The 23,223-nt window shown below is 54.6% G+C and overlaps 7 protein-coding genes and 1 non-coding gene across 8 annotated transcripts; 6 read left to right on the forward strand and 2 right to left on the reverse strand.

The window, feature by feature from the left end:
- Positions 1-393: 393 nt before the first annotated feature.
- Positions 394-2,220, reverse strand: G647_08675 (uncharacterized protein; the record flags this gene model as incomplete). The annotated part of the gene is made up of 4 exons (XM_008732983.1): positions 394-1,141; positions 1,313-1,674; positions 1,739-1,938; positions 1,995-2,220. 4 exons carry the CDS (start codon positions 2,218-2,220, stop codon positions 394-396), a joined length of 1,536 nt encoding a protein of 511 aa, XP_008731205.1.
- A 910-nt stretch (positions 2,221-3,130) lies between these two features.
- On the forward strand, positions 3,131-4,243 carry G647_08676 (uncharacterized protein; the record flags this gene model as incomplete). The annotated part of the gene is made up of 3 exons (XM_008732984.1): positions 3,131-3,205; positions 3,256-3,740; positions 3,817-4,243. 3 exons carry the CDS (start codon positions 3,131-3,133, stop codon positions 4,241-4,243), a joined length of 987 nt encoding a protein of 328 aa, XP_008731206.1.
- Positions 4,244-6,419: 2,176 nt separating this feature from the next.
- G647_08677 lies at positions 6,420-6,491 on the forward strand. The gene has a single exon. It is a non-coding gene; the product is annotated as a tRNA-Arg (tRNA).
- Positions 6,492-9,112: 2,621 nt separating this feature from the next.
- On the forward strand, positions 9,113-10,756 carry G647_08678 (uncharacterized protein; the record flags this gene model as incomplete). The annotated part of the gene is made up of 2 exons (XM_008732985.1): positions 9,113-10,516; positions 10,565-10,756. The coding sequence occupies 2 exons, from the start codon at positions 9,113-9,115 to the stop codon at positions 10,754-10,756; spliced, it is 1,596 nt and encodes a 531-aa protein (XP_008731207.1).
- A 2,096-nt stretch (positions 10,757-12,852) lies between these two features.
- On the forward strand, positions 12,853-14,427 carry G647_08679 (uncharacterized protein; the record flags this gene model as incomplete). Its single annotated transcript, XM_008732986.1, has 2 exons — positions 12,853-14,160; positions 14,215-14,427. The coding sequence occupies 2 exons, from the start codon at positions 12,853-12,855 to the stop codon at positions 14,425-14,427; spliced, it is 1,521 nt and encodes a 506-aa protein (XP_008731208.1).
- A 1,018-nt stretch (positions 14,428-15,445) lies between these two features.
- G647_08680 (uncharacterized protein) lies at positions 15,446-16,406 on the reverse strand (the record flags this gene model as incomplete). Its single annotated transcript, XM_008732987.1, has 3 exons — positions 15,446-15,938; positions 16,020-16,185; positions 16,262-16,406. The coding sequence occupies 3 exons, from the start codon at positions 16,404-16,406 to the stop codon at positions 15,446-15,448; spliced, it is 804 nt and encodes a 267-aa protein (XP_008731209.1).
- Positions 16,407-17,656: 1,250 nt separating this feature from the next.
- On the forward strand, positions 17,657-19,912 carry G647_08681 (uncharacterized protein; the record flags this gene model as incomplete). Its single annotated transcript, XM_008732988.1, has 3 exons — positions 17,657-17,744; positions 17,806-19,163; positions 19,217-19,912. The coding sequence occupies 3 exons, from the start codon at positions 17,657-17,659 to the stop codon at positions 19,910-19,912; spliced, it is 2,142 nt and encodes a 713-aa protein (XP_008731210.1).
- Positions 19,913-21,095: 1,183 nt separating this feature from the next.
- G647_08682 (uncharacterized protein) lies at positions 21,096-22,886 on the forward strand (the record flags this gene model as incomplete). The annotated part of the gene is made up of 1 exon (XM_008732989.1): positions 21,096-22,886. One exon carries the CDS (start codon positions 21,096-21,098, stop codon positions 22,884-22,886), a length of 1,791 nt encoding a protein of 596 aa, XP_008731211.1.
- Between the last annotated feature and the right edge of the window lie 337 nt (positions 22,887-23,223).

The raw sequence follows: 23,223 nt of genomic DNA on the forward strand, positions 1-23,223 counted from the left end.
ATAGACGATAGGAGACGATAGACGATAGGAGACGATAGACGATAGGAGACGATAGACGATAGGAGACGATAGACGATAGGAGACGATAGACGATACGATAGGATAGGAGTAGATAGGATAGGATAGGAGAGGAGAGCAGAGGAGAGGAGAGCAGAGGAGAGGAGAGGAGAGGAGAGGAGAGCGGAGGATAGTACTCCGTACCTAAGGTATAATCTGTTATGGTATTATAAGGATTGTATGATAGGATAGGATAGGATTACGCTGTACTCCGTATAGCAGGTATATCTGTCATGGTATCGTAAGGACTGTACTGTACGAGTAAGAACAGCCATGCGCTCCGGCTACCTCAGACCAGTCATCTGGCCAGCTCGGCGCACCCAACTCGATTCCAGTCTATCCTTCCAGCTCACTCACCCGCACGAACATACCCTTCTGGACAAACAGGCCGTAATTCGTGTTCTTCTTGATCGGGACGATGGGGTCAACCAAGCTCCAATCAAACCGCCTGATCATCTCGAAAAAGATCTTGTTCAGCTCCAACCGCGCGATGTTTTCGCCCATGCATCGGAACCGCCCGTTCCCAAACACGAGATGGTGCGCATCCTCCATCGCGGCCAGCCGCTCCCCGGACGCCTCCAGCCAGCGCTCGGGGCGGAAAACCTCGGCATCCTCGCCAAACACGACCGTGTTGTGCCGGAGCATGTTCCACGCGCAGAACGCCACCTCGGTCCCTGGCGGCAGGTACACGCCCTTGTGCGTGTCGCCGTGGGGGCCGACCACGCGGGGCAACAGGCCTGCCGCGGCCGGGTGGTGGCGCAGAGCCTCCTTGATGCAGGCCTGGAGGTAGGGCAGGCGGAGGGCCTGGGCGTACGGGATGATGGTGTCCAGGGGGATGTCGGTCGCGAGGGCTTCGGCCTGTAACTTGCGGTACACGTGCGGGTTGGACAGGATGGAGAGGAAGCCTGTCCGCACGATGGTGGCGGTGGTGTCCGACCCGGCGAGCAGCTGGAAGAGTGATTCGTCGGAGATTTCAAGCTCCGAGAGCCCGTGGTTCTTGAACGACGTGACCATGTCGTGGCGGGTGGATTTCTCAGAGGCGGCGGAGGAGGAGAACCGGTCGGCGATGATTTGTCGAGCGACTCTACATGGTACGTCGCCTTGCGTTAGTTTTCTGTGTCGCGTGTGACTTGGTCACGGTGTGAAGTATGGGGTGTAGGTAAAACAGATATAGACACATATAAGACTCCGGGCATCGATAGGATATCTTGATACCGAGATGATGTGCTGAACTGGGGTCGAGCACTGCACTTACGCTTTCACCTTTCCTAACCCGGTCTTCTCCTTCGGCGACGGCACAAGGTTGGCCTGCACGGTGGGAATCCTCGCGATAGCCGACAGCAGCGGCACGGCCGAAAAGACGTTCATGATGGGGAAGTTGTCCTCCATCGACTTCACGTACGTGTACTTGTCCGTGTCGTTGGCGACGAACCCGAACGGCTCGCCCAGGGACAGGTAGGTAATCACGTCGAGGGTGAAGTATTGAGCGAGTTCGGCCCAGTCGAGCGGCTTGAAGCTAGTCCCCACGGACAGGTATTTGCGCTTGATCAAGTGCACGACGTCCATGACCATCTGGTCAATGCTGGGTTCGCACTCTGGATTGTCCTTGCCCGAGTACTATGTCACCCCTTGGTAAGCAAACACTTAAGTTCTAACCACGTCGAAGTCGGCGTCCACGTACCCCGGGGGACAGCTTTGCGCGCATCAAGGAGTGCTTCTCGTCATCCAGCTGAGTGAAGAGGTTTTCTCGCTCTGCGTCCATCTTGAACGCCTTGTACCACTTCCCGCGGGTGTAGTCATTGATCCGGTGGGCGTTGGCTTTGCGGTAGAGGTCCAGATCCCACGTCACTACCATGTTCGGGCTGATCCGGGCAATCGAGCCTGGAGGTCTTGTTAGATGCATTGGACCATCTCCGGCGGACACGACACATGCGTACCATAGCGATCGCACGCATCTTTCAGCGCAAGATGTCCTCTTCCGGAAACGGCAGCACGGATCCACCACCAGTTCGTGAAGCTGGCGAGTGGTGGCCCGGGGATATGACGCAGCTTGTTGTATGCGATGGCGGTTGACACGAGGTACCATCCCAGCAGGGCGACGGCGAGAAGGACCAGGGTCGAGGTGAGGCTGACGCGCAGCGGGCCGGCAATCTGTTCGAGCATCCTGGTCGAATCTGCTGCGTGGCTTGATCCGGGCAGAGGCGACGACAAAGTACGAGGAGGGAGGCAATATCAAGGGGAATTTGACGGCTGTGTGAACTGTGAAGAGGCCGTCTAGTGCGATGGTCAGTGGGATGTGTTGACGTGACTTTGGTGGTGGAGCCGAGCCTACAGGAAATCCAGCTGTGAGCCCCATCTGAGATGCCAGTTGAGGGAAGCGTGAGTGGCAGGTGAAGGAAGGGTCAGTCGCAGGGACATGGACCAGCGCAGTATGGCCGCCCACCACTGAGTTAGCAGTCGTTCCCAGTCCACACATTGATACTGTCGTTGAAACGGGCGCCCACCCATTGGCGGAATGGACCAGGCGTCTGCCGCAGCGGCAGCTTTGGCGTGATCTTCCGGGCGCCCGCGGGGATGCAAGTTGCCATTACAGGCACTGAGGGCACGGCAGTTGAGCCTTTTCGGGATTGGTTGCTTGACCACTGTGTCCGCCAACCGAGGCCCTCTTCTGATTCTTCGGCGACGAGATGCATGAACTGAAGATAGCGATCGCAAATCCGGCCATGGTTGGGAAGTTATCCTCCACTGGAATGTGGCAGCGGATCGCTCGTGCATGAGAACCGTATGCGCCGAGTCTTCGAGACCTGCATCGTGCTGCATGCATCTGCCACGCTGTCGCCCGCTTTTGACAGTGCGACTAAGAACTGCGATCCGGACATGACATCGATCCCCGGAAGCGACGGCCCCGTAAGATTTTCTTGTTTCTGACCTTTAACAGGAGATCTCGCGGCCTTATGCCATCTGCTGACCTTCGGCGATAACTGAGCTTCTGACTTTTCGTCGCAGACATCAGGTCTCCTGTTCGTTGTGCGCCCTCTCTCGTCCCGATCAAGACCCAAGTCAGAGACCCGACATGTCTTCATCTCAGCCAGGAGCTCGCGGCGACGGACAGATTCGTCCCGCAGATGAAGTGGAGGTAGATCACGGGGTTGGTTCCACACTTCATCCCTGCTGTGCTCAAACTTATCATCGCCACAGTACGACACCGAGGACTCGGGCTTCGAGCAGGATTCTGTCTTGACCCAGTCCGTGCGGTCGAGTATCTATCAGTACAAGGTCGAAAACGGGCGGACATACCACGCGTACAAAGAGGGCCAGTACTTCATGCCCAACGATTCGGCCGAGCACGAACGACTCGAGTTGCAACACCGCGCAATGTTCCTCGCTGCCGGTGGCCAGCTCTTCTACGCCCCCGTCGGCGAGCTTCATCATGTCTTGGATCTCGGCACCGGCATCGGGACATGGGCCGTTGAAGTGGCCGACGCCCACCCCGAGGCCGTGGTCATAGGTGTAGACTTGAGCCCAATTCAGCCGTCGCTCGCTCCGCCAAACACCAAGTGGGAGATTGACGATGTCGAGGACGACTGGACATGGCCGACAGACCACTTCGATCTCATCTACAGTCAATTCATGCTGAGCGGGAGTATTGCCGATTTTCCCAAGTACTTTCGCCAGGCTTTTAGGTAATTCCCCACTCGATCCATGCATCACACCCGCGACACCAATGACTGGTTCTGATGCTTACCATTCCCTGCGTAGACATTGCAGGCCGGGCGGCTACTTTGAGCTGCGCGACCTGGCCACGTACTTGCGGAGCGACCACGTTCCAATCAGAGAAGACAGCGCCGTCGACGAGTGGTGTCGTCTGATGAGAGAGGGCATCACCGGCATGGGGCGCAGGCTTGATCTGGATTTCGAGCAGCTCGGTGATTCGATGCGAGAAGTCGGCTTCGTCGAGGTGGTTGTACGTCCGTTCAAGATCCCCATCGGTCGGTGGCCCTCCGATCCAAAGTTGAAAGAAGCCGGACTGTTTCAGCTGTACGCCATGTTGGAGGGCGTTGAGGCGCTGACATTGGCCATCTTCACCCGCTGCCTCAATTGGGAGCCGGAACGTGTCCAGGTCTTCCTTGCTGATGTACGCAAGGAGTTCAAAGCCACAAAACGCTATACTTACTGGCCGTGGTAAGTGGTCGATCAAGTCCAATCGATGGTGTTGTGCGGGGCTGACTTCCCGTTCGCAGTGCGGTCATTTATGGCAAAAAGCCTGTATCTGCGTCGTAATGGACTCTCACCATGAGCGACAGTAGTGATTGAAGGACCTACCAGGATGGACTAGGTGCAAATCGCAGCTGATAGGTCCCGGAACGTCGTTCTCCAAGACATTGCATGCACATGGGCGATCCCAGATCGAAAGATTGTCAGTCCAGTCGACCTGTTAACGACCACTTCGAGAACTCAATATCCCTGTTGCTCGCCCTAGGACACTGCCAGCATGACTCGGCGAATTTGACCATGTGCTTCAGAAGACCTATCCTTGAGTCATCGATCAACGCATCGGAAGACACATGCTGAAGTCATCGATCATCGAATCGTGGGCTGCCGGCGTGCTGATTCCCCTTGACGTGGCAAACGGACGGGAGGTCTCCCACCAGCCAGCGGTTGGACATGGCTTGCGCAGTCTCCATTGAGGCTAGCACCAAATCCAGATATGGTTCTTGGTCTCGCTTCTGCGGATTGTCGAAATCCCGATGAAGGCGAAGAAGCCTCTTATGAGGGAATACGTGGTAGCTCACCGGAGAACGAAACCACGACCGCCTAAGGTCTGCACAGCCTTCAAGAAGACTCGACACAATAAATCAAAGGGCACAAGCGGTCTTAAGCCTCCGTATGAGATCCTGCGCGGAATACGCCAGCAGGGTTTGTGCACGCGGGACGAGAAGCACCCAACCGAGCAGTTTCGCTTGTACCATTCGGACTGTCGCTGAAATGGACAGCGACATACCTGAGAGTCAGTTTGCCGAGGCAGTCTCATCGAAAGATGTAGCTCCAACGGGGCTCAACGGACTGGTTTGCCAATGTGACAGAGTTTCAGGGAAACAGGTGGATGGACAAGCGTGGCTCGAACGAAGCTGCGCCAAGCTGAGGGAGGCAGCTGACCTTTCCACCTTGAAGCTCATGTCTGAAAGGAATGAGACTAAGCTGTTGTTGCACATATCCGGTTTGCCCTGTTCGATGAGAGTTCCTGTGCAGGGGCGACCTTGTGTTGAGGTTTAGCCAGCGAATTGCATGGCCACGTACAGTCCCTTCATGCTCTCAGAGGGAGAGCTCCTTATCTTCTCAGCACTCCAGATCTCACTCAGTTCAGCTTGCCATGACCGGTAACCATGGAAGGTTGAAGCTGGTCGGAACTGGACTTGCTCCGCAGCTTGAGAATTAAGACTACAGACTTCCCAGCGTCAAGGCGTGCAAAGTGGAGTTTGTTGACAGCTCAGTGACGCCACGGAGGAGGAAGAGGCATGTGGTGCGCGAAGGAGAATGCGGCCAGGGCTAAGTCCATAACGGTCGAGGCGTGCAAAGGCTCGAGATCCCACAATCTCGACATCATCTAATGGTATGGCGATCGATCCTGAGTAACTCGTATGCCCTCTTCCCTTGGTTCGAGGTCGTATTGTATCGTCGGCGCTTTGTTCCTGCGGGGAATCGTCTTCTGCACCATCAGCAGCCAACATTCGGAATACAATGTGGTCGTCGCGGATGACACGTTTTATAAGTGGCACCTCATTCGTGGTGTACATCACGGCGACCACCTCGGGTACCTACTACCTAATAGGCCCATTGTCAACAGACTGTTCTGTGTCGTTCCTGTGGCTGCGCGTCCACAATTCACGGTGAATATCACGGCGACCACCTCGAGCACCTACGCGTACTACCTAATAGGCCCATCGCCACCAGACTGTTCTTCCTCTAGAGTCTTGTGCTCCGGACGAATTACATATTTCACTCCTGGTAAACTGTTGTGTGCCTGCGCTAGGGTTGTTAATCGATTGCCATTCAGCAAAACTTCTGGCAGGTGTAGAAACGTGCCCAACATGCCAACGGAGCGTGGTTCTGGCGCCGCGATAACTAGAGACCCCGCTTACTACTCCGTACCTTCTCTGACGAGGGACATGTAGTTTTTGGCTGCAGTAGACGACCAAGTCCTTCTGAAAACGAGAGTGAAACGTCACGTGCCAGTAGCCATTACGTTTCGTGCCCCCGAAATAAGACTAGCAGGACTCGCCTAATGCAAAATTATAATGGATATATTTCGTAGCAGAAATCTTGTCCAACAATTGGGATCTGATCCTACCAATGCGTCATCAGGACGCGTGGCGAAATGGTATCGCGCTTGACTACGAATCAAGAGATTGCGGGTTCGAATCCCGTCGCATCCTCTCTTTTTTGCTCTTTTTCGTCTTTCTCCTTTTTTCCCTTCTTCTGATCCTGCGGATCGTATATCTATAGCTTTCGACATGGTAAAGGTATTGTTCTGAACCCTAACCAAATACGCTGCAAATAAGGTCTCAGTTGGTGCGTCCGGAAGCCAAGTGAAATACATTCTTCCGCATTCTCTACTCCCAGGAGATATTGCTTAAAGTAGGGCAAAACAGTCGTGGAGACAAGGGGCGCTGTCGTGAAGGTGAAGGTAATTCTCTACTATACATCCTCATGCCAATGATTGTGATTCGTCTCTTTGTTCAAAGAGACATTTGATTGGCAATGAGTCACTGGTCTTCACTTCGACGAAGTTGTCCGGAGCATGTTTGGCGCCCGGATCTACTGTTTTATGGTCACGTAGGTTAGCCAGCCGCGTAAGGGCAGGGGGTCTACCAGACTGCCCGGGATACGAGCTTGAAGGTAGGTGTACACTATAGAGAACCGGTTGCTGGGTGGCCAGCTTGAGGCCCTCCTTGTACGGTATTACCTCAGTTGGTTGTTCGGAAAACGCCGAGTGTGCTTCTACCAAACCCTCGTTGAGCACTATGACTTCGAGGCGGTTCTGTCAACCGGCGGCAAGCTTTTGTGCAGCGAACAACATTGGAACTGTAGCCGAGCATGACCTACGAGCATCGCTTTGGTGGTAAGCATAAAGAACCAGCCAAGAGGCCAGAACGTGTCGCAGTGTCAGAAGAAGTCTCTCTCGATCATCCGGAAGGATTCTTTGGCGAGGTTTCGGTGTCCGCTATTCCTGGGTGTCGAGGTTGAGCTCATCGTCGTCGGGGCATTTCGAGAGTAGCAGTCCAGGATATCAGTTGAGCGCCGATGGGTAAGCTCAACGGCAGACGCGTCGTAGTGTGTCCGGTCGTGAAGGGAGAGCAGGTCGACGGAGGCTGAAGATTCAAGGTGTCGTTCCAACAATTGACAGTGTAGAGTCAGGCTTCGTACGACGTTTTCCAGTTCTTTTTCCACGAGGCGTCTTCCCGTTCTTGTAAAAGTCCTTTGCATCTCTGAGTTGATTGGTTCGGTTCGTCTTGCGGCACTTCCATGTTCAAGAGCGAAGATGAATGCCGCATCGGAAAATAGCTAGTCCAGCTTCTCCGATCTGGACGCACCGCACTCTGCGCCCACGGCATGGAAGAATAGGCACTTCGATATCGATCCTGTCTTTCAACCGGTTCTCGACCAGCTATATCACTGGCTGGCATGTGTCAACCCAGTACAGGGTGAATCAGGGGCAGACACAACAAATGCCGGCGGGGTACCGCCATTGACAGGGTTCTGATTGTCCCATACTGCGATGCTGGAGAGGGACAAGACTGGATCGATGCCAGTGTTCAGGGAATCACCACGGCGGGATTCAACAGAGGCGATACGATACTGGATAAGCCAGGGAAGGCACGGTGAAGAAGGGCACGAAGGGAAAGGTCTGACTTTCAGAATACGGGCATCACTAATCACGTGACTGTCATGTCTATGGCTAGAACCCGCGAAACGGGACATCTCTGCTCCATCAATAGCTCCGTTGTCATATAAGTACCAGCAACGTTCATACCAATTCTGCATCACATCCACAAGGTTACCAGCGGTAGTCGTATGCTCTTACCTCAGCGACTGATGATCTTGGAGATCCAGGTGTGAAGTGCCCCGTATGCTTCACAAAATGCTACACAAAATCTGACAGGAGAAAGACCTGGTTCGAGCCAAAGGATCCGTGACAATGCATCTGCCGACACTCGCATCCGATGGTCCTCGTACTGTGTTCTCGTACGAGGTACAGTGAATCATGGCGCCCGAGGCAAGGCTGAGATCTATGTGTTCCTTTGGGTAAAGCAGACCTCCAATGAACACGGCTGACCGTCGGGCCATCCACCCCACTACTGTACCATGCCCGCTTCCCACATTCTCGAGTGTTTGCTTCCCCGCGTATACTCCGTACTGCGTGTTTTGACACACGGATGACTCGACGCCGCAAAGAGCCCTCGCTCGGATGCTTGACTTTTCATACCGAGGTGGAGCTTGATCAGCGGAAGACTGAGCTCAGCGGCGCGGGCACTCGTACTCATCGAGTACCTCTCCTGGAGGGTGGAGTGTCTGGAACAACTCCCATGATTACTTCATCGTGGAGGCTAGCGAACGAGGACGACCGGATGTGCAACTGCATCACAACGTAAGCTCCAGGCTTTCCCCCAAACGCTTGACCGACATTATAGTCCTTGTTGGCTTCGGTATCGGTATAATTTGTCCCTGCCTTCTCCCACGGCTTTTGAGGAAGCGCCCCCATTGGGAGGGAAGACCGACGACCACAATACAGTACTCGATTTGTTCGCAATTCCCCGCCGTACGCGTAGTCGGAATCTCTCCGTCCACAACTCCAGACCGACGACCGACCGATTCGACCGGAAGAGTCCGTCTATTAGAACTGCCGGCTTCACGGATTCTCGTGTCAATTGCCGAAAGACAGCAATAACGGGATATGCGATTTGCCAGGCGCACAAAACCTCGATAATATCGATCCTTTCCAACAAGTCTGGGCCAACAAACGCGCCGATTGAATTTCAACATCGACACTTACACTATGAAGCTCGAGGTCGTCGACCACTCCGCCGCGGCGACTGGATCAACGACGAGCATCCTGATCCGATATGCCCTGTTGGCGATTCCAGTCCTCCTGACAACCCGCCTGCTCATCTTCGCCTACCAGTCATTAACCTCGCCGCTCCGCTCCGTCCCTGGGCCCCTTGTCGCGCGTTTCAGCCGCCTTTATTACTTATATCGGCTCTCCCTCGGCCGCTGGGAACACGATGACCTCGCGCTACACCGCAAATACGGCCCCGTCGTCCGCGTCGCGCCGGACATGTACAGCATCGACCACCCCGAAGTGGTCAAAAAGGTCTACGGGATCAACAGCAAGTTCGCCAAGAGTGACTGGTATTACGCATGGCAGCATCCAGACCCGAATCGGTGGACGTTGTTCCCCGATCGGGATATGAAGCGCCACGCCGAGACCCGAAAGCGATTCCAGTCAATGTACTCGATGAGTAGTTTGGTCAATTATGAGGGCTACGTCGACGCCTGCGCCGAGATCTTTGGGCAGAGATTGTCGGAGTTTGCAGCCAAGGGGGAGACCATCGACATGGCGCATTGGTTCCAGTGTTATGCGTTTGATGTCATCGGTGATATCACCTATTCGCAACGATTTGGCTTCTTGGACAAGGGTGAGGATGTGAGCGGGTTGTTAAAGGCGTTGCATAGTGTGTTACAGTATGGCACTTTGGTGGGAGTGTATGCCAAGTGGCATCCCTTGGTATTTGCGATTTCAAACCGACTGGGTCTGGGAGGCGGTGGAGGGAGGGTGACTTTGATGAATTATGCGAACCAGAGGATCAAGCAACGGGAGGAGGAGAAGAAGTCTGGCGTCGATGTGGAGATGATGGGCGAGAGAGATGAAACCGCACCCATGGATTTTCTGGAGAAGTTAATGAGAGCGAACCAGCATGATCCGCAGAAGGTCACGCCGTATCATGTGTTTATGATGGGCCTGTCGAACATCATTGCCGGTTCGGACACTACGGCGGTCTCCTTGTCCTCAATTCTCTACAACCTCCTGAGGTATCCGGATACCATGCGGAAGCTCCGGGACGAAATCCAAGAATACGAGGAACAAGGACGCTGTGGCAACCCAGCAGTTTCGTTCAAGGAGAGCCAGGAGATGCCCTACTTGCAGGCAGTGATGAAAGAGGCGCTGCGAATGCACCCTGCCACAGGCCTGCCATTATGGAGGGTTGTGCCGGAAGGAGGTGTAGAAATTTGTGACCAGTTCTTCCCGCAGGGGACCATCGTCGGGCTCAACACGTGGTGCGCTCATTACAACGAAGATGTATTTGGTCCCGACGCGAAGCATTTCCGACCTGAGAGATGGATCGAGGCTGAGAAAGAAGGAGGCCAAAGGTTGAGGGAAATGGAGAATTATTACTTACCGGTAAGTGGATGCCATCTACTGTAAGTTGGCACTGCTAACATCGTCTAGTTTGGTCTCGGGTCACGAACATGCATCGGCCGACACATTTCGTTCCTGGAGATGTCCAAGCTGATCCCGCAGCTCGTGAGGAGGTTTGATTTTGAACTTGAGCAGCCTGATCGAGAGTGGAACACCGTGAACTATTGGTTCGTCAAGCCAACAGATTTTCGAGTGAAAGTCAGGGCGCGTAGCCAACAGTGAGGTGCACCGCGCGAGCACGCAACTATTAGCTGGGCGATTGTGGCCAGTTTTGAAGATCCAGGTCTTTTTGTGACCAAGATGCCCATGTATCCAACTGCGGTTACAACATCAGTGCAGAACAGACCTCGCGTCATGAGCAAGCCACATTGGTGACCCCAAGTTTCGCCGATCTATTCCGTGCTTGATGTAACACGAGGCTGACGCAGCCACATCTGTGCGACCCTGGTCGCCGATGGGCCACGGCTCCCGGATCGCAAGGAAGGGACAGTAAGAGGTCATGGAAGCTTCTGTTTGTTTTCGAGGCAGGCTCGTCCCGCGGCCATGTGGTTGACATGAACACGCCGTAATGTTCAGCAGTCACTTCTAGTTCTGCTCAACACACCCATCCCGTGCCACGCATTTTCCTGCATATTTCACAACTTTACGGGGTACTTAGGGCTGCGTTTCTCAGAGACACCACATGCAGTTAGCGAAGGTCAGGTATCGCTTTGCGAGTACTGGGTATGGCAAATGTTCGACCAAAGAAGAGTCCCTCACCTTTTTCAGTGTGGAAACGGAGGAACTGGCGGCTAAACAGCAAACGGATCTGATCTATCACAAACTAGAACGGCCATTTAGCGTGGGGAGTGGTGACAAGGATAGCTTCCAGCGACCAACCGCCGAAGAGCTCGTGCAGGAGTGGAGGCTAGTGTCAATGAGCACACCCTCCTTATCTCAGACCGTTCTAGCGAGTCCGACAACTCCGCAAGATTCAGCGTTTGCGATTCGTGGGGTTGGCCAGGTGCCGTCCAAGCAATTTCCGCCCGAGCGCCTGTCTTGTGGCTAGTGGGCGCACCGGCTTCACGACGATTGATGCCCAGGTCGGTCGGTACTATCGTTGAGGATCTCAATCCGAGAGTGACAGCAGTGATAGCGCAAGTTCAGCTGTGGGAGAGGACGAGGACTCGGGCAAAAGTGGGTGACGTTGGCAAGACAGCGGCCAGGTACAAAGAGGCAGAAGTCGGAGAAATAGAGGCGACCATGAAAGGTGAGCAGGTCAAGAGGGCGTCAAAACCACGGGAACGTGAGGGCGCCCCGAAGAAAGAACGGGAAGACTGCTCCTGCCCAAGATGGACATTTGGCAGCTGCCAGTATCATCAACACGAGACTCGGTCTACACAATATGACCGCGTCAGCCGTACGGAGTACTTTTAGTAGCTAAGATGTCTGTCGTTCTCTGCAGCACGCCGTCCTTCCGTACACCTGAAGGGAGGAAGCTGGAGATGAGGTGCGCAAGTTGCGCCTGGAAGGCTTCTGGGGGGTCATTAGGGTCGCCCCGAGCGGCCAACAGGCAAGTGCAAAGCCGCCGCGGCTCCCCTAGAGGAGTGGGTGGAGTGTGCCTGCTTGCCGATCGTGAGCCAGTCAAGTCCATCGTCCCGTGGCCTTGAATCCCGATTCCGTCTCCAAAGCACAGCCAACTTCCCTTCACCACCGCTAATCAACCTAGACTAACTGCTCGACCTCTTGACTCTCTCCATCTGAATGTGAAATCGAGCTGTGACCTACTTCATCAACCATCGCTTCTCTGCATTTGCGACAGCGACGCGCCGCTGTCTGCATCTTTAGTCTTCTGAGCGACCGTCGCTTGACCAGCCACCGAGGCTTCCCTTGCCCTTCCCTTTTCCAGTCTCGGTATCTTTGGTCTCGTCATCTCTCTCGCCCCGTTCAGCCGCTTCAACCTCATCGCTAGCCGCTCACTCGACTGCCGCTCTTTCGCGCGCGACTAATCCCCCCATCCATCTCGATAACCTCCCTCAACGTTGCTCACGGTCATATCGCATGATTCTGGAGTGGTCGTATTCATCCGTCGGCGCTCACCCAAGGAGAACAGGCCGCTGGCCATCTGTCGCCCCACATGAGTGGCAGCGCTGCCACTCAGCCCTCGTCAGGTATGGCCACCATCACATCTCGAATCTGTTTCTCCTGATGGCGCACTCCTGTCTCTAACATGTCTCTGTTCAGGCGCCTCCCCACAAGTACCAGAAATCAGTCCCAATGACGCCGCTGTCACCTTGTCCTCCCAAGCTCCTGCCGAAGCTTCTCAACCCACCGAGACCATGACCGAAAAGCCCAAGCAGCCATCGGCGGTCAACATCCCTTCTCGCACCTCTTCGCACCAGCGATCGACCGAGCTGAATGCCGCTGCTCCTGCTGTGCCTGCGGCGCCCGAACCACCTCCATCGCCAAGGCGAGGCTCAAAACGAAGTCTACTCAGCCGAAGCAGAAACAACAGCAGGAGTAGCAGAAGGTCATTAAGAGCGGCTCGAGCGGCAGAGAGCAAGGACCCCGTGCCGCCTCTTCCCTCCAACATCGCTACTAAGGCGGAGAAGAAAGCTCGCAACGGTTTCCTCGCATTCTTGAACTGTTGCAGCCCGAGCGACTTTCCCGATGATGGAAAGTCAGATGATCCCGACGTTGCCGCGAAAAAGATAAAAATCCAAGCCCAGCCGCAAAGGACATCCAGAACACAAGACCAGAATGAAGTTGCGGAGACCGAGAAGGATTTACCGGCAAAATCGACGGAGAATGACACGAACGTACAGGGCAAAGTTGCGAACGAAGATCTATCAGAGAAGAGGGCGCTTGAGATATCCTCAGACGAGCCTTACCATGACAAAGTGACCGTTCCCAGTACGAGTGCAACGCTACCACCCGCGCCACTCTCGCAGCAAGATATAGCACCCCGAGGCGACGAAGATCAAATAAAATCGACTACTGTCGCCGTGCCCGAGCCATCAACAAAGCCGGATGTGAATGTCATTTCCGCAACACCGACAGAGTCCGAGCATCCTGCAGAATCCCAACTACCCGAGGAGGATGAGAAGACGTCGGGGGATGTGGACATGGTAGATGCTCCTCCCGCAGTGCCGGAGGTAGAGGAAGAACCCCTCGACGAACCACCCCAACCAGCTGAACTCCAACCGCAAGTATCACTACCTCCTCCACCTCCGCTGTCCAAACGACATGAACAGGTTGTTGGGAAAGAAGTACCTCCTGTGCCGGACGCATCCCCAGAGAAGCAAACATGGCTTTTACCTCCCGTTGACACTAGGTTGAAAGGCCGAAAATGTCTCATCCTGGATCTGGACGAGACGCTGGTACACAGCAGCTTCAAAATTCTGAACCAGGCGGACTTCACTATCCCGGTGGAAATCGAGGGTCAGTATCACAACGTCTATGTCATCAAGAGACCTGGAGTCGATCAATTCATGAAAAGGGTTGGGGAGCTCTATGAAGTTGTTGTCTTCACTGCCTCGGTTTCCAAGTATGGTGATCCATTACTGGATCAGTTGGATATCCACCACGTCGTCCACCACAGGTTATTCAGAGAAAGCTGTTACAACCACCAAGGAAATTATGTCAAGGTAAGAGAGTGAAGCGCGACTATCCTAGAACCCACTGTACTGACCCAGGATCAGGATCTGTCACAAGTCGGACGAGATCTGAAGGAGACGATCATCATTGACAACTCACCTACGTCTTATATCTTCCATCCACAACACGCCGTTCCGATCAGCTCATGGTTCTCCGATGCACACGATAACGAGCTGCTTGACCTCATCCCAGTGCTGGAAGATCTTGCAGGACCACAAGTACAGGACGTGAGCTTGGTATTGGACGTGGCCTTATAAGGTCGAGGATCCCAGCCTCGCTTGTCGCAATCGATTCTCTTACTGTTCATCTGTTGGTATTAGAAAAGCACATTACGGTAAAAAGTTCGTTTGGCATCATCTAGCGAGGCGTTCTTCATCTCATGCTTTCCACGATTGGGTGCACGAGGCATCCGTGCGAACGGACCTTTGCGCAACGGGTGCCAGGCCGAAAACGGGTTACAAAACCTGCGCAGTCAAAAACAATACAACTTTAATCGCCCAAGACGACTTCACATTGTCAGCTACCTTGAAGCTCTGACAGCCTCTCTGGCAGAGTGCGGGAGGACCCTTTTGCAGTTTCCCTTCCCGGCACGGTTGATGTTCCCTTTGTCGGGCCGGTTGTTTGGGGTGTGAATGGCATTGGCAGGCTTGCATTTGGCTTCAGCTGAAATTACGGGTTGAGACAGAAATGGAGTAAGCGCTGCATGTTTGTTGGAACGTAGGATACCTGTTTTGTACACTGAGTTGGGGCATGTAGTGAAGGCTTTGTGGATGGAGAGGTCCAGGATGCTGCAAGACTTGTGAGGGAAGATTATGGAAGGGAGCCGCAGCTTCGATGCAGGATCATCATGAGCTCTCCGCTTGTGCGCTGACTCTGGAGAATCGAGTGTGTTTTGATATCCACTATCCACTTAGCTGATAACGCATCAGTAGCAGGCAGACATCTGCGTACAAAGACGGGTGATCAGATCTCAATTCAAAATATAGGTATCTTGGACAACCAGCTCCTCATTTCTTGACTCCCATCAGCTCCAGCTAACCCACCTGACGTTTTGACTTGGGGGCCTCGAGTTATACCTGCTTGACTAGGGACATTGCTCGTCGGTCGCGACTTGCTCGGTATCGAGCCTCCAGCAAAGACAAGCTCGATCGCTTGAGCCGGACTCGGACAGAGTTTTGGTTCTTTCCCTTCACGGCTAACGAAGTTCTTGCATACAGAAACACGGTCGCAACGCTCATTCATCCGTTCGAAGGGACTCCTCTTCATTCTACGAGGCTACAACCCCTCCACAAACTCCCGTACAAGCTGTCCAACCTCATCGGGCGCTTCAACACAGTGCCAGTGGCCCACGCCACGCAATACCTCGAGCCGCTTCTTCGCTTGTTCCACGCCCAGGCGCTCAAAGACCAATTTACAGCCCTCCAGCGGTGCCGACTTGTCGACCTCGCCAGCAATAATCAGAGTCGGGACCTTCACGTCGTGGTACGCAGGCGGGGTGGCGTGCTGGATGGCCCGACAGTTCGCGATGTAGCCTTGGGGATCCTGCGCGAGGAGCAGTTCCCTGATGAACGCCTTTTGGAGAGCCGTGGCTGCGGGGCCGGTGGCCGCGTTGGGAATCGTGTTTGCCATGGATTCCATGCCGGCGGATTGTACCTTGGGAACGCGCTGTTTGAATACCTCGGCGACTTGGGGGCTGGGGTGCACGGGACCGATCAGGATGGCGGCCTCGACGCGGGAGTGTGAGGTTGATGCCAGGTGTGTGGGAACCCTATGTCGTGTGTCAGTTGGCGAGGTTCTTTCGCGATATAAAATTCCCTGTTAATTAAGGCATTGTCGTTTTGAAACTCACATCCCACCCATGGAGTAGCCGACTACGATCGCTTTGTCTACTTCCAAATAGTCCAGCAGGCCCAGGACATCTTTACCGATCGATTCGATCGAGGTCTCGGATCCGGCCTTGTATTCTGAGCGGCCGGCGCCGTAGTTGTCGAAGATTATGCATCGATAGCTCGTTACTGGGAGGTTTCTGTCAGTCGGGACGGGGATGCCCCAGCGCAGCGACATATCGTCCGCAGATGGGCAGGAACTCACGGTATTGGAAGATGGGGAAATAATAATTCTGGGTTGAACCAAGCCCATGGACGAAAATGAGCGTGTGTGGCGAGGACTGGCTTGATGACGACGGAGCGATATCCGTGTAGTGGAGGCAGTGGTTGTTCGCGGTTGCAAAGGGCATATTGATGAGGTTGCGATTATTCTAGACGTACGGATTATGTGGTTGTATTGTCCCACTAAAACTTCCCGACTGCCTTTGTACCGGTGGATTGTGGAAATTCAACGTTGCGGATTGACAGTTTCTCTTCTTACCTTCAGTGAGGGGGTGCTGAGGTGGGCTCGTTATTGTAGAGTGATGTCGTCGAGTCCGGATGTGTCGAGGATCACAGGGGCCGGCCCGAACATGCTTCAACGACAACAACAGACATTTCCCATGGCTCGTTATCATAGAACCTTCAAGACAGCTGACTTTGAACTCAGATATCTCGAAGTCGAAGTCGATTGCTTCTCTTGACCGCCACGACAGATCGTGGCCCACGCCACAGCCTTTTTGGACAGTCGAGGTATGTACGTAAGTACGAGTTTGAGTATCACGCAAGTTGCCAAGAGGAACGCGCAACTGAGCCTGCAGCATGTTTCAGACCGAATCAAGAGGGGGTCCCCATCAGGACAATGCTGCGAACCCAGTATGGTGTGATGTCCTGGGAGCCTGCTCTGCGTTTACTGTGTACACAAAGCGTGTTTGTTCACAGGGCACCCCAGGGTCAGCCGGGAGAAGACGACGGACGAATCAGCATGGCCAGACCCAGAGACTGAGTCAGAAGCTGAAAGAAAAGTCGCACAGCACAGGCGGTCCAGGGGCTGAGGAGGCCCATTTGCAGATGCGCCCGGGCCCCGACCCGAGGTTTGGAGGCTTCGATTGCTTCTGTCGTGTCCCCTGAAGTTCAATTTTAGGCATGGATAGGTACCCCGCCTCTGCGTGTGCTGCGTAATCGTTGGACCGCTGTCGAGGCGTGCGCCCAACCAAACGCGTGTCCAGTAACTGACCCACCGCAAGCGCGAAGCCCACTCAACGTTTCCGGTCTGGGCTTCGAGCAAGAGGATCCACGCTGATCTTCGATGCGAAATCGCGGAGCGTGAGCGCTGAGCCAGACACGGCCGCATTCTCTTCTGGCTTCTCGCATCTGCGTCTGGGAGTTGCATCTTTTCAACTGCATCTCGTCGTTGGGCCGAGCGAATCCCCATGCCCTATTCTTCTAGCTTTGATTGAGCTTGGATGGGTTGCAGATAGGCCTTCTTCACACCACCGCGATTATCTACATCTCGCATAATCATTTTCCTTCTTCCTCTCCTTCCTCTCCCCTGTACTTCCGCGATACGGCCTTCGGTGCCAATTCCACTCGCTCAGAGTAGTTCTGGAAACTATACGACATGCCCCCAGACGTCCGGCTCCGTGTCTCCTGGTTGAGCTGCGTGGCCATTTTATTCTCCTCCTTATCGCACGCCTTCTACATTCCAGGTATGCGTCGTCCGCATCAGGCCGACCTGCTCCCGTGAACGGGGCGACTGATATCTGACAGGCGTATCGATACGAAGCTATCGCGATGACGAACACATCCCACTACTTGTGAACAAGGCATACTCGGATACAAGCCAGTTGCAGTATGCGTATTTCGACCTGCCCTTCGTGTGCCCGCCTACGGGCAACAAGCACGCCGGCTTCTCCCACGCCAGTGGACACAGCGTGGCCCTCAACCTCGGCGAGGTCCTTCGTGGTGACAGGATCAAGATCTCCGACTTCGAAATCAACATGGGACAGGACATTGATTGTCGATACCTCTGTGACAGGGTCGTAACCCGCAAGGACGTGCAATGGGCGCAACAGATGATACACGGTGAATATGTCGTGGAATGGATCCTCGACAACCTCCCTGGAGCGACCTCGTTTGTGACAGTCGACCGAAGTCGGAAGTACTACGCATCGGGCTTCAAGATGGGGTACAGGGATTTTGACACGGTTACGGGCAAAGAGATGTATTACATATACAACCATCACAACCTCGTCGTGCGGTGGCGGCAAGCACCTGGGAGAGCCGGCGACAACGGCGGAAAGGTGGTTGTAGGGTTCGAGGTCTATCCGAAGAGTATCGATGGGGGCCACCGCAACGCCACGGGCTGTCCGTCTGATGTGTCTGGAGACGACTTGGAACCGTTAGCACTGTACATCCCAGGAAACACCACCGACCTGACCGAGCAATATGCCAATTCATCCTACATCCCGGAAAGTGCGGTAGACATGGATGACGGGGCAACCATGACAATCCCCTACACCTACTCGGTCTACTTTTTCGAACAGAAGGATGTGGAGTGGTCGAACCGATGGGACCTCTACTTCAACGACCAAGCTGAGAGCACGTTCACCCACTGGCTGGCCATCGTCAACTCATTGATCATCTCGGGGATTTTGGGCGCCATCTGCATTGTCATTTGGGGACGGACCATGCAAGGAGATGTCAAGGGCCGTGGCGATGGCATGCTGGAAGAAGCTCGCCTGAAGCTCGGCAAGCGCGAGAAGAAGAAGTTGAGCAGCGGACTCTTGGAGAAGACCACTGAGCCGAGCCTCGAAGATGACCTGTCTTCGGATGAAGAACCGCTGGAAGAAATTACAGGATGGAAACTGCTGCATGGCGACGTTTTCAGGCCACCCCCGTATGGCGGACTTCTTGCTCCATTGATCGGATCTGGGATACAACTTGTCTTCATGATAGTGGGCTTGTTGGGACTGAGCTGCGCAGGTATTCTCAACCCGAGCTGGCGTGGGGGATTCTGGAGCGTCGGTGCTGGCCTTTTCGTCTTCGCCGGTGGATTCTCAGGGTATTTCTCTGCGCGAGTCTACAAGACGTTTGGTGGCCAGAACTGGCGCAAGAACACAATGATGGTAAGTTCTTTCTCACGTGGGACCGGAAGCCGTATACTGACAGGTTGCACCAGACTGCGCTCCTTTTCCCCGGCCTCCTCTTCACGCTGGTCTTCGTCCTCAACCTTTTCTGCTGGGCGCAAGCCTCCTCTACCGCGCTACCATTCTCGACCCTGCTGGCCCTCGCTTGCCTATGGCTGCTCATCCAACTTCCTCTCGTCCATCTGGGCTCATATTGGGGGTTCTACAGGTCGTCGGCATGGGAACATCCTACCAAAACAAACGCAATACCAAGACAAGTGCCATCCCAGGCGTGGTACATGAAACAGCAAGTCACACTGGCCTTGGGCGCTGGACTCGTGGCCTTCGCTGTTCTCTTCATCGAACTCATCTTCGTGTTTAAATCACTCTACCTCGATAAATCATCCTACTACTACGTCTTCGGCTTCTTGAGCATCATTTCGGCTCTCCTCTCGATCACCATCGCCGAGACAGTCATCATTGCGACATACGTACAACTCTGCGCAGAAAACTACCACTGGTGGTGGCAGTCGTTCTTCGTCGGTGGGGCGTCGGGCTTCTGGGTCTTTCTGTACTCGGTGTGGTACTATGCCACGCGGTTGCATATAGACGGGTTCGTGAGCAGTTTGTTGTTTTTCAGCTACAGCGCACTCGCCTGTGCGGTGTACTCGCTGGCGACGGGGACGATCGGATTCCTCACGGCGTACATGTTTATTCGGCGGATATACGGGGGTGTGAAGGTAGACTGATGGTTCAGTCCTATTAACATATTCCCTTCTCTTCCGAAGAGTGCAAGGAAGACGCTTCTTTCGAGAGATGGCAACGGGCAACGTTTAGATTGTATAGCGATTACCACTACAATGTTCATCTACTTGATACGCCCGCAAGTCGACGAGAGCCCCCGCGAGACCCGTACTGAGGTATGTTCACCGTGACTCCCTGGTTTCATGTTGGTAGCCGTCATTCGGTGGGACGGTCTCAAAAAAAAATTCTCATGCCCCCACCCCACATTTATTTGGGGACCGCAACCTGAACACGTGGGTGGGTTTCGTCAAATGTCAACAATAAGCTTCAAAACTCCAGTGGAACGGATTCTTACTCAGCAGACGAAAACGTGCTTAATCCGCTCTCGGGAGCGCACTGGGACTGGTTGCGCTGACAAACAGAAACTGGAGAGATGGAGCAATGCTAGATCGCAGGGCGTACCCAGGTGGATTGTTTAGGCCGTCTGCCGTGGCTACTTGAGGCTGGGGTGACCAAAACATCCACTTGATTATCGCACAGAGCCTAGGACGCCTCCAGGGGCCACGGGCGGCCGCGAAAGGCCACATGGAAATATCGGCAGGGCATCACAAAGAATGCCCGAGGGAACGGTTATTGGCTCCCACAACGCGGCGAGGATCCATTTGTCGACGTCGTCCGCCCTTCGCGTCATTTGCATACTTACATATACCCATCAAGGGATTCAACGTGCTCAATGACTCACGTTTTAGGGTCCCTCATATGATGTCCCGCTACGCACGCCTTTCGCAACGTCCATTTTGACATGGCCCATACGCCCCTGTTGCCCACATACCGGTGAGTGGCTTACGAGATACAGGTACGAGGTATATGACTCTGGCGGGTCAGCATCAGAGCGCATACCAACATGACATATAAGTATACCCCGGTGTCAGTCTCGTCTTGGCCGTGTTCCTGAGCCTTCCTTTGTCCGTGCTATCCTTTATCTCCAATCAGTCACCGCCTTATCTTTTCCACCTGATCTTCCCCGCATTCTTAACGCTGTCTTGGAAAGCCTGCCAGCGACTCACTGTTCCAATCACGGCGCCCCTCGTTTTAGAGCGGATCGACGAGCTCCTCAGAGCCAATCCCCAGACACTGGGATTATCAAACATCTGCCCACTTTCTGGCCGCACTGACTCTCTCTTCACCATGAGCACGCCCAGTCCTACCATATCCGGCGAGATGCCTTCCTTCCTTACCAACGTCCCTGGCTACACTCGCTCGCGGTCGCTGGCGCTACCTGCCTCCCAGCGACGCGGCTCAGCGATCGCGAATGCCATTGGTCTGCGGAAGAGGAGTGAGCTCGATATCGTGCTGGACGGCGATGCTGATTTTGTGCACTCATATTCCACCTACGACGAGATCAAGGGTCACGTTGTGATCAAATTTGAGAAGGATACCCACTTCGATGACCTCAATGTCACCTTCGAGGGCCAAACCTGCACTTACGTCGAGAAGATCGCTACCGCGGCTCCCACGACAGGTCGCACGACAGGAAGGCACACGTTTCTCAAAGTCCAACAGCCCATTGCCGCCGGCCTGCTACCTGAAAATGGCCTGTTCGAAGCAGGTGTGACCTACACCGTCCCGTTCACCTTCGTCGTCCCCGACAGATTACTTCCTTTCATCTGTTCACACAAGGTCGATACCGAGCAGCTCCGGAGAGAGCATCTGCAGCTACCTCCCAGCTTGGGCGACCCAAGTGTCTCAGGAGATGGTCACATGCTGATGGACGATCTTGCTCCTGAAATGTCCAAGATTTCTTACAGCATTCGAGCCAGAATCGTAAAATGGAACGCCACCGGCAGAATACTGGAGGTGGCGGACAAGTCAGAGCGCATTCGGATCGTGCCTGCAAGAGAAGAAGCACCGCCCGTTGAAGTCGACGACATGGAGTCGAACTACATCATGCGCAAGGAGAAGAGCGTCAAGAAGGGTCTGTTCAAGATCGGTAAAGTCGGCCGTCTGACGGCAGAGACGACCCAGCCGAGGAGTATGCGTCTACCTCACCCACAGAAACGGCAGACTGAGCCCATCTCGACCATGGCCACCATCAACCTGCGCTTCGATCCCGCTTCTCCGGACGATTTGCCGCCACAGTTAGACTCGATTGTTAGCAAGTTGAAGGTCTACACCTTCTTCGGCGCTGCCCCGTACAGAGTTACGCCCGACGCACGGAGGCACGACAACTGGTCCACGCTGCACGGTATCTACCCTGAGAGCGTCTCGCTGTCTTCGCGTGCATTGTCAACCGTCTCGTGGGTCCGCCACGGCTCTGCAGGACGTGAGAGCTTCTCCTCCTCGGACTTGTCCCGACGGCCATCAGGATACTCGACAACCTCGACAACGTCAATCCCCGAACCATCGTGTGCCTATGAGTTCGGCTCACCTTTCTACACCGCGAGTCTTCCTGTCCCAATCGCCCTCCCCACCGCCTCAGGCAGCAACCGGCCAAAAGTGTTCGTACCGACATTCCATTCCTGCATCGTATCCAGGACCTACTCCCTTGAGTTGAACATCTCCTTCCGGAACCCTGGCACAAATGTCTCCAGCAGCCACGTGACCCTCAAGACGCCCATTCAAATCTCATCTGAGGGTGGAATTCCTCCGGTGCAAGTTCAGGAGACCGAAGCCGCCATCGCCGCCGAGATCGAGCAGCAATTCGGGCTCTACGAGGCTAACCAGCTCGAAGAAGCTGGCCTCGGGCTCGAAAGCCCCGTGTACGAAGAGACCGAGCTGAACCCGCTCATCTCGGGTACAAGACACATGAGTCTCGCACAGCCTGTCCCATCACCAGGACGTGCACCAGCACTGCACGCCGGCGTCGACGCCAGCGCCCCACCCGAATACCGAGCTGGCGCATTCAACACGTACAGCTCCAGGGATAGGGTGGGAGGGCCTAGAACCCAAGCTGTGAGTCTCCCTGCCCCCACGGCATAGATCATGCATTTGCGCACCGTCTCACATGTATCTTGTGTGAAGATCATCCCCATCCTGCCGTTCTTCGTGTGAAGCAAAGCAAATGAGGAGAGAGAGAGGTTCCCGACGCTGAGACGTGGTGCTGCAGTTGAGTGATGTTGACCCGGTGTGCGAGACGGAGTCGAGCGGAAGCGAGTCCCCAGAACCTGAGCGACCAGGGCAGAGGGGTCAGGCGTCCAAAAATCAGGACCAGGATGCCGACTTCGACCCCGACGCCGACACGCTTTTCTACAACTACTGTTGATGCCTGCATGTCAGTCCGCTTTTCATCATGACTTACGTGCGCATTTTGACACAG

The sequence above is a fragment of the Cladophialophora carrionii genome (assembly GCF_000365165.1).
Source record: "Cladophialophora carrionii CBS 160.54 unplaced genomic scaffold supercont1.8, whole genome shotgun sequence".
In the NCBI taxonomy this organism is placed as follows: Eukaryota; Fungi; Ascomycota; class Eurotiomycetes; order Chaetothyriales; family Herpotrichiellaceae; genus Cladophialophora; species Cladophialophora carrionii.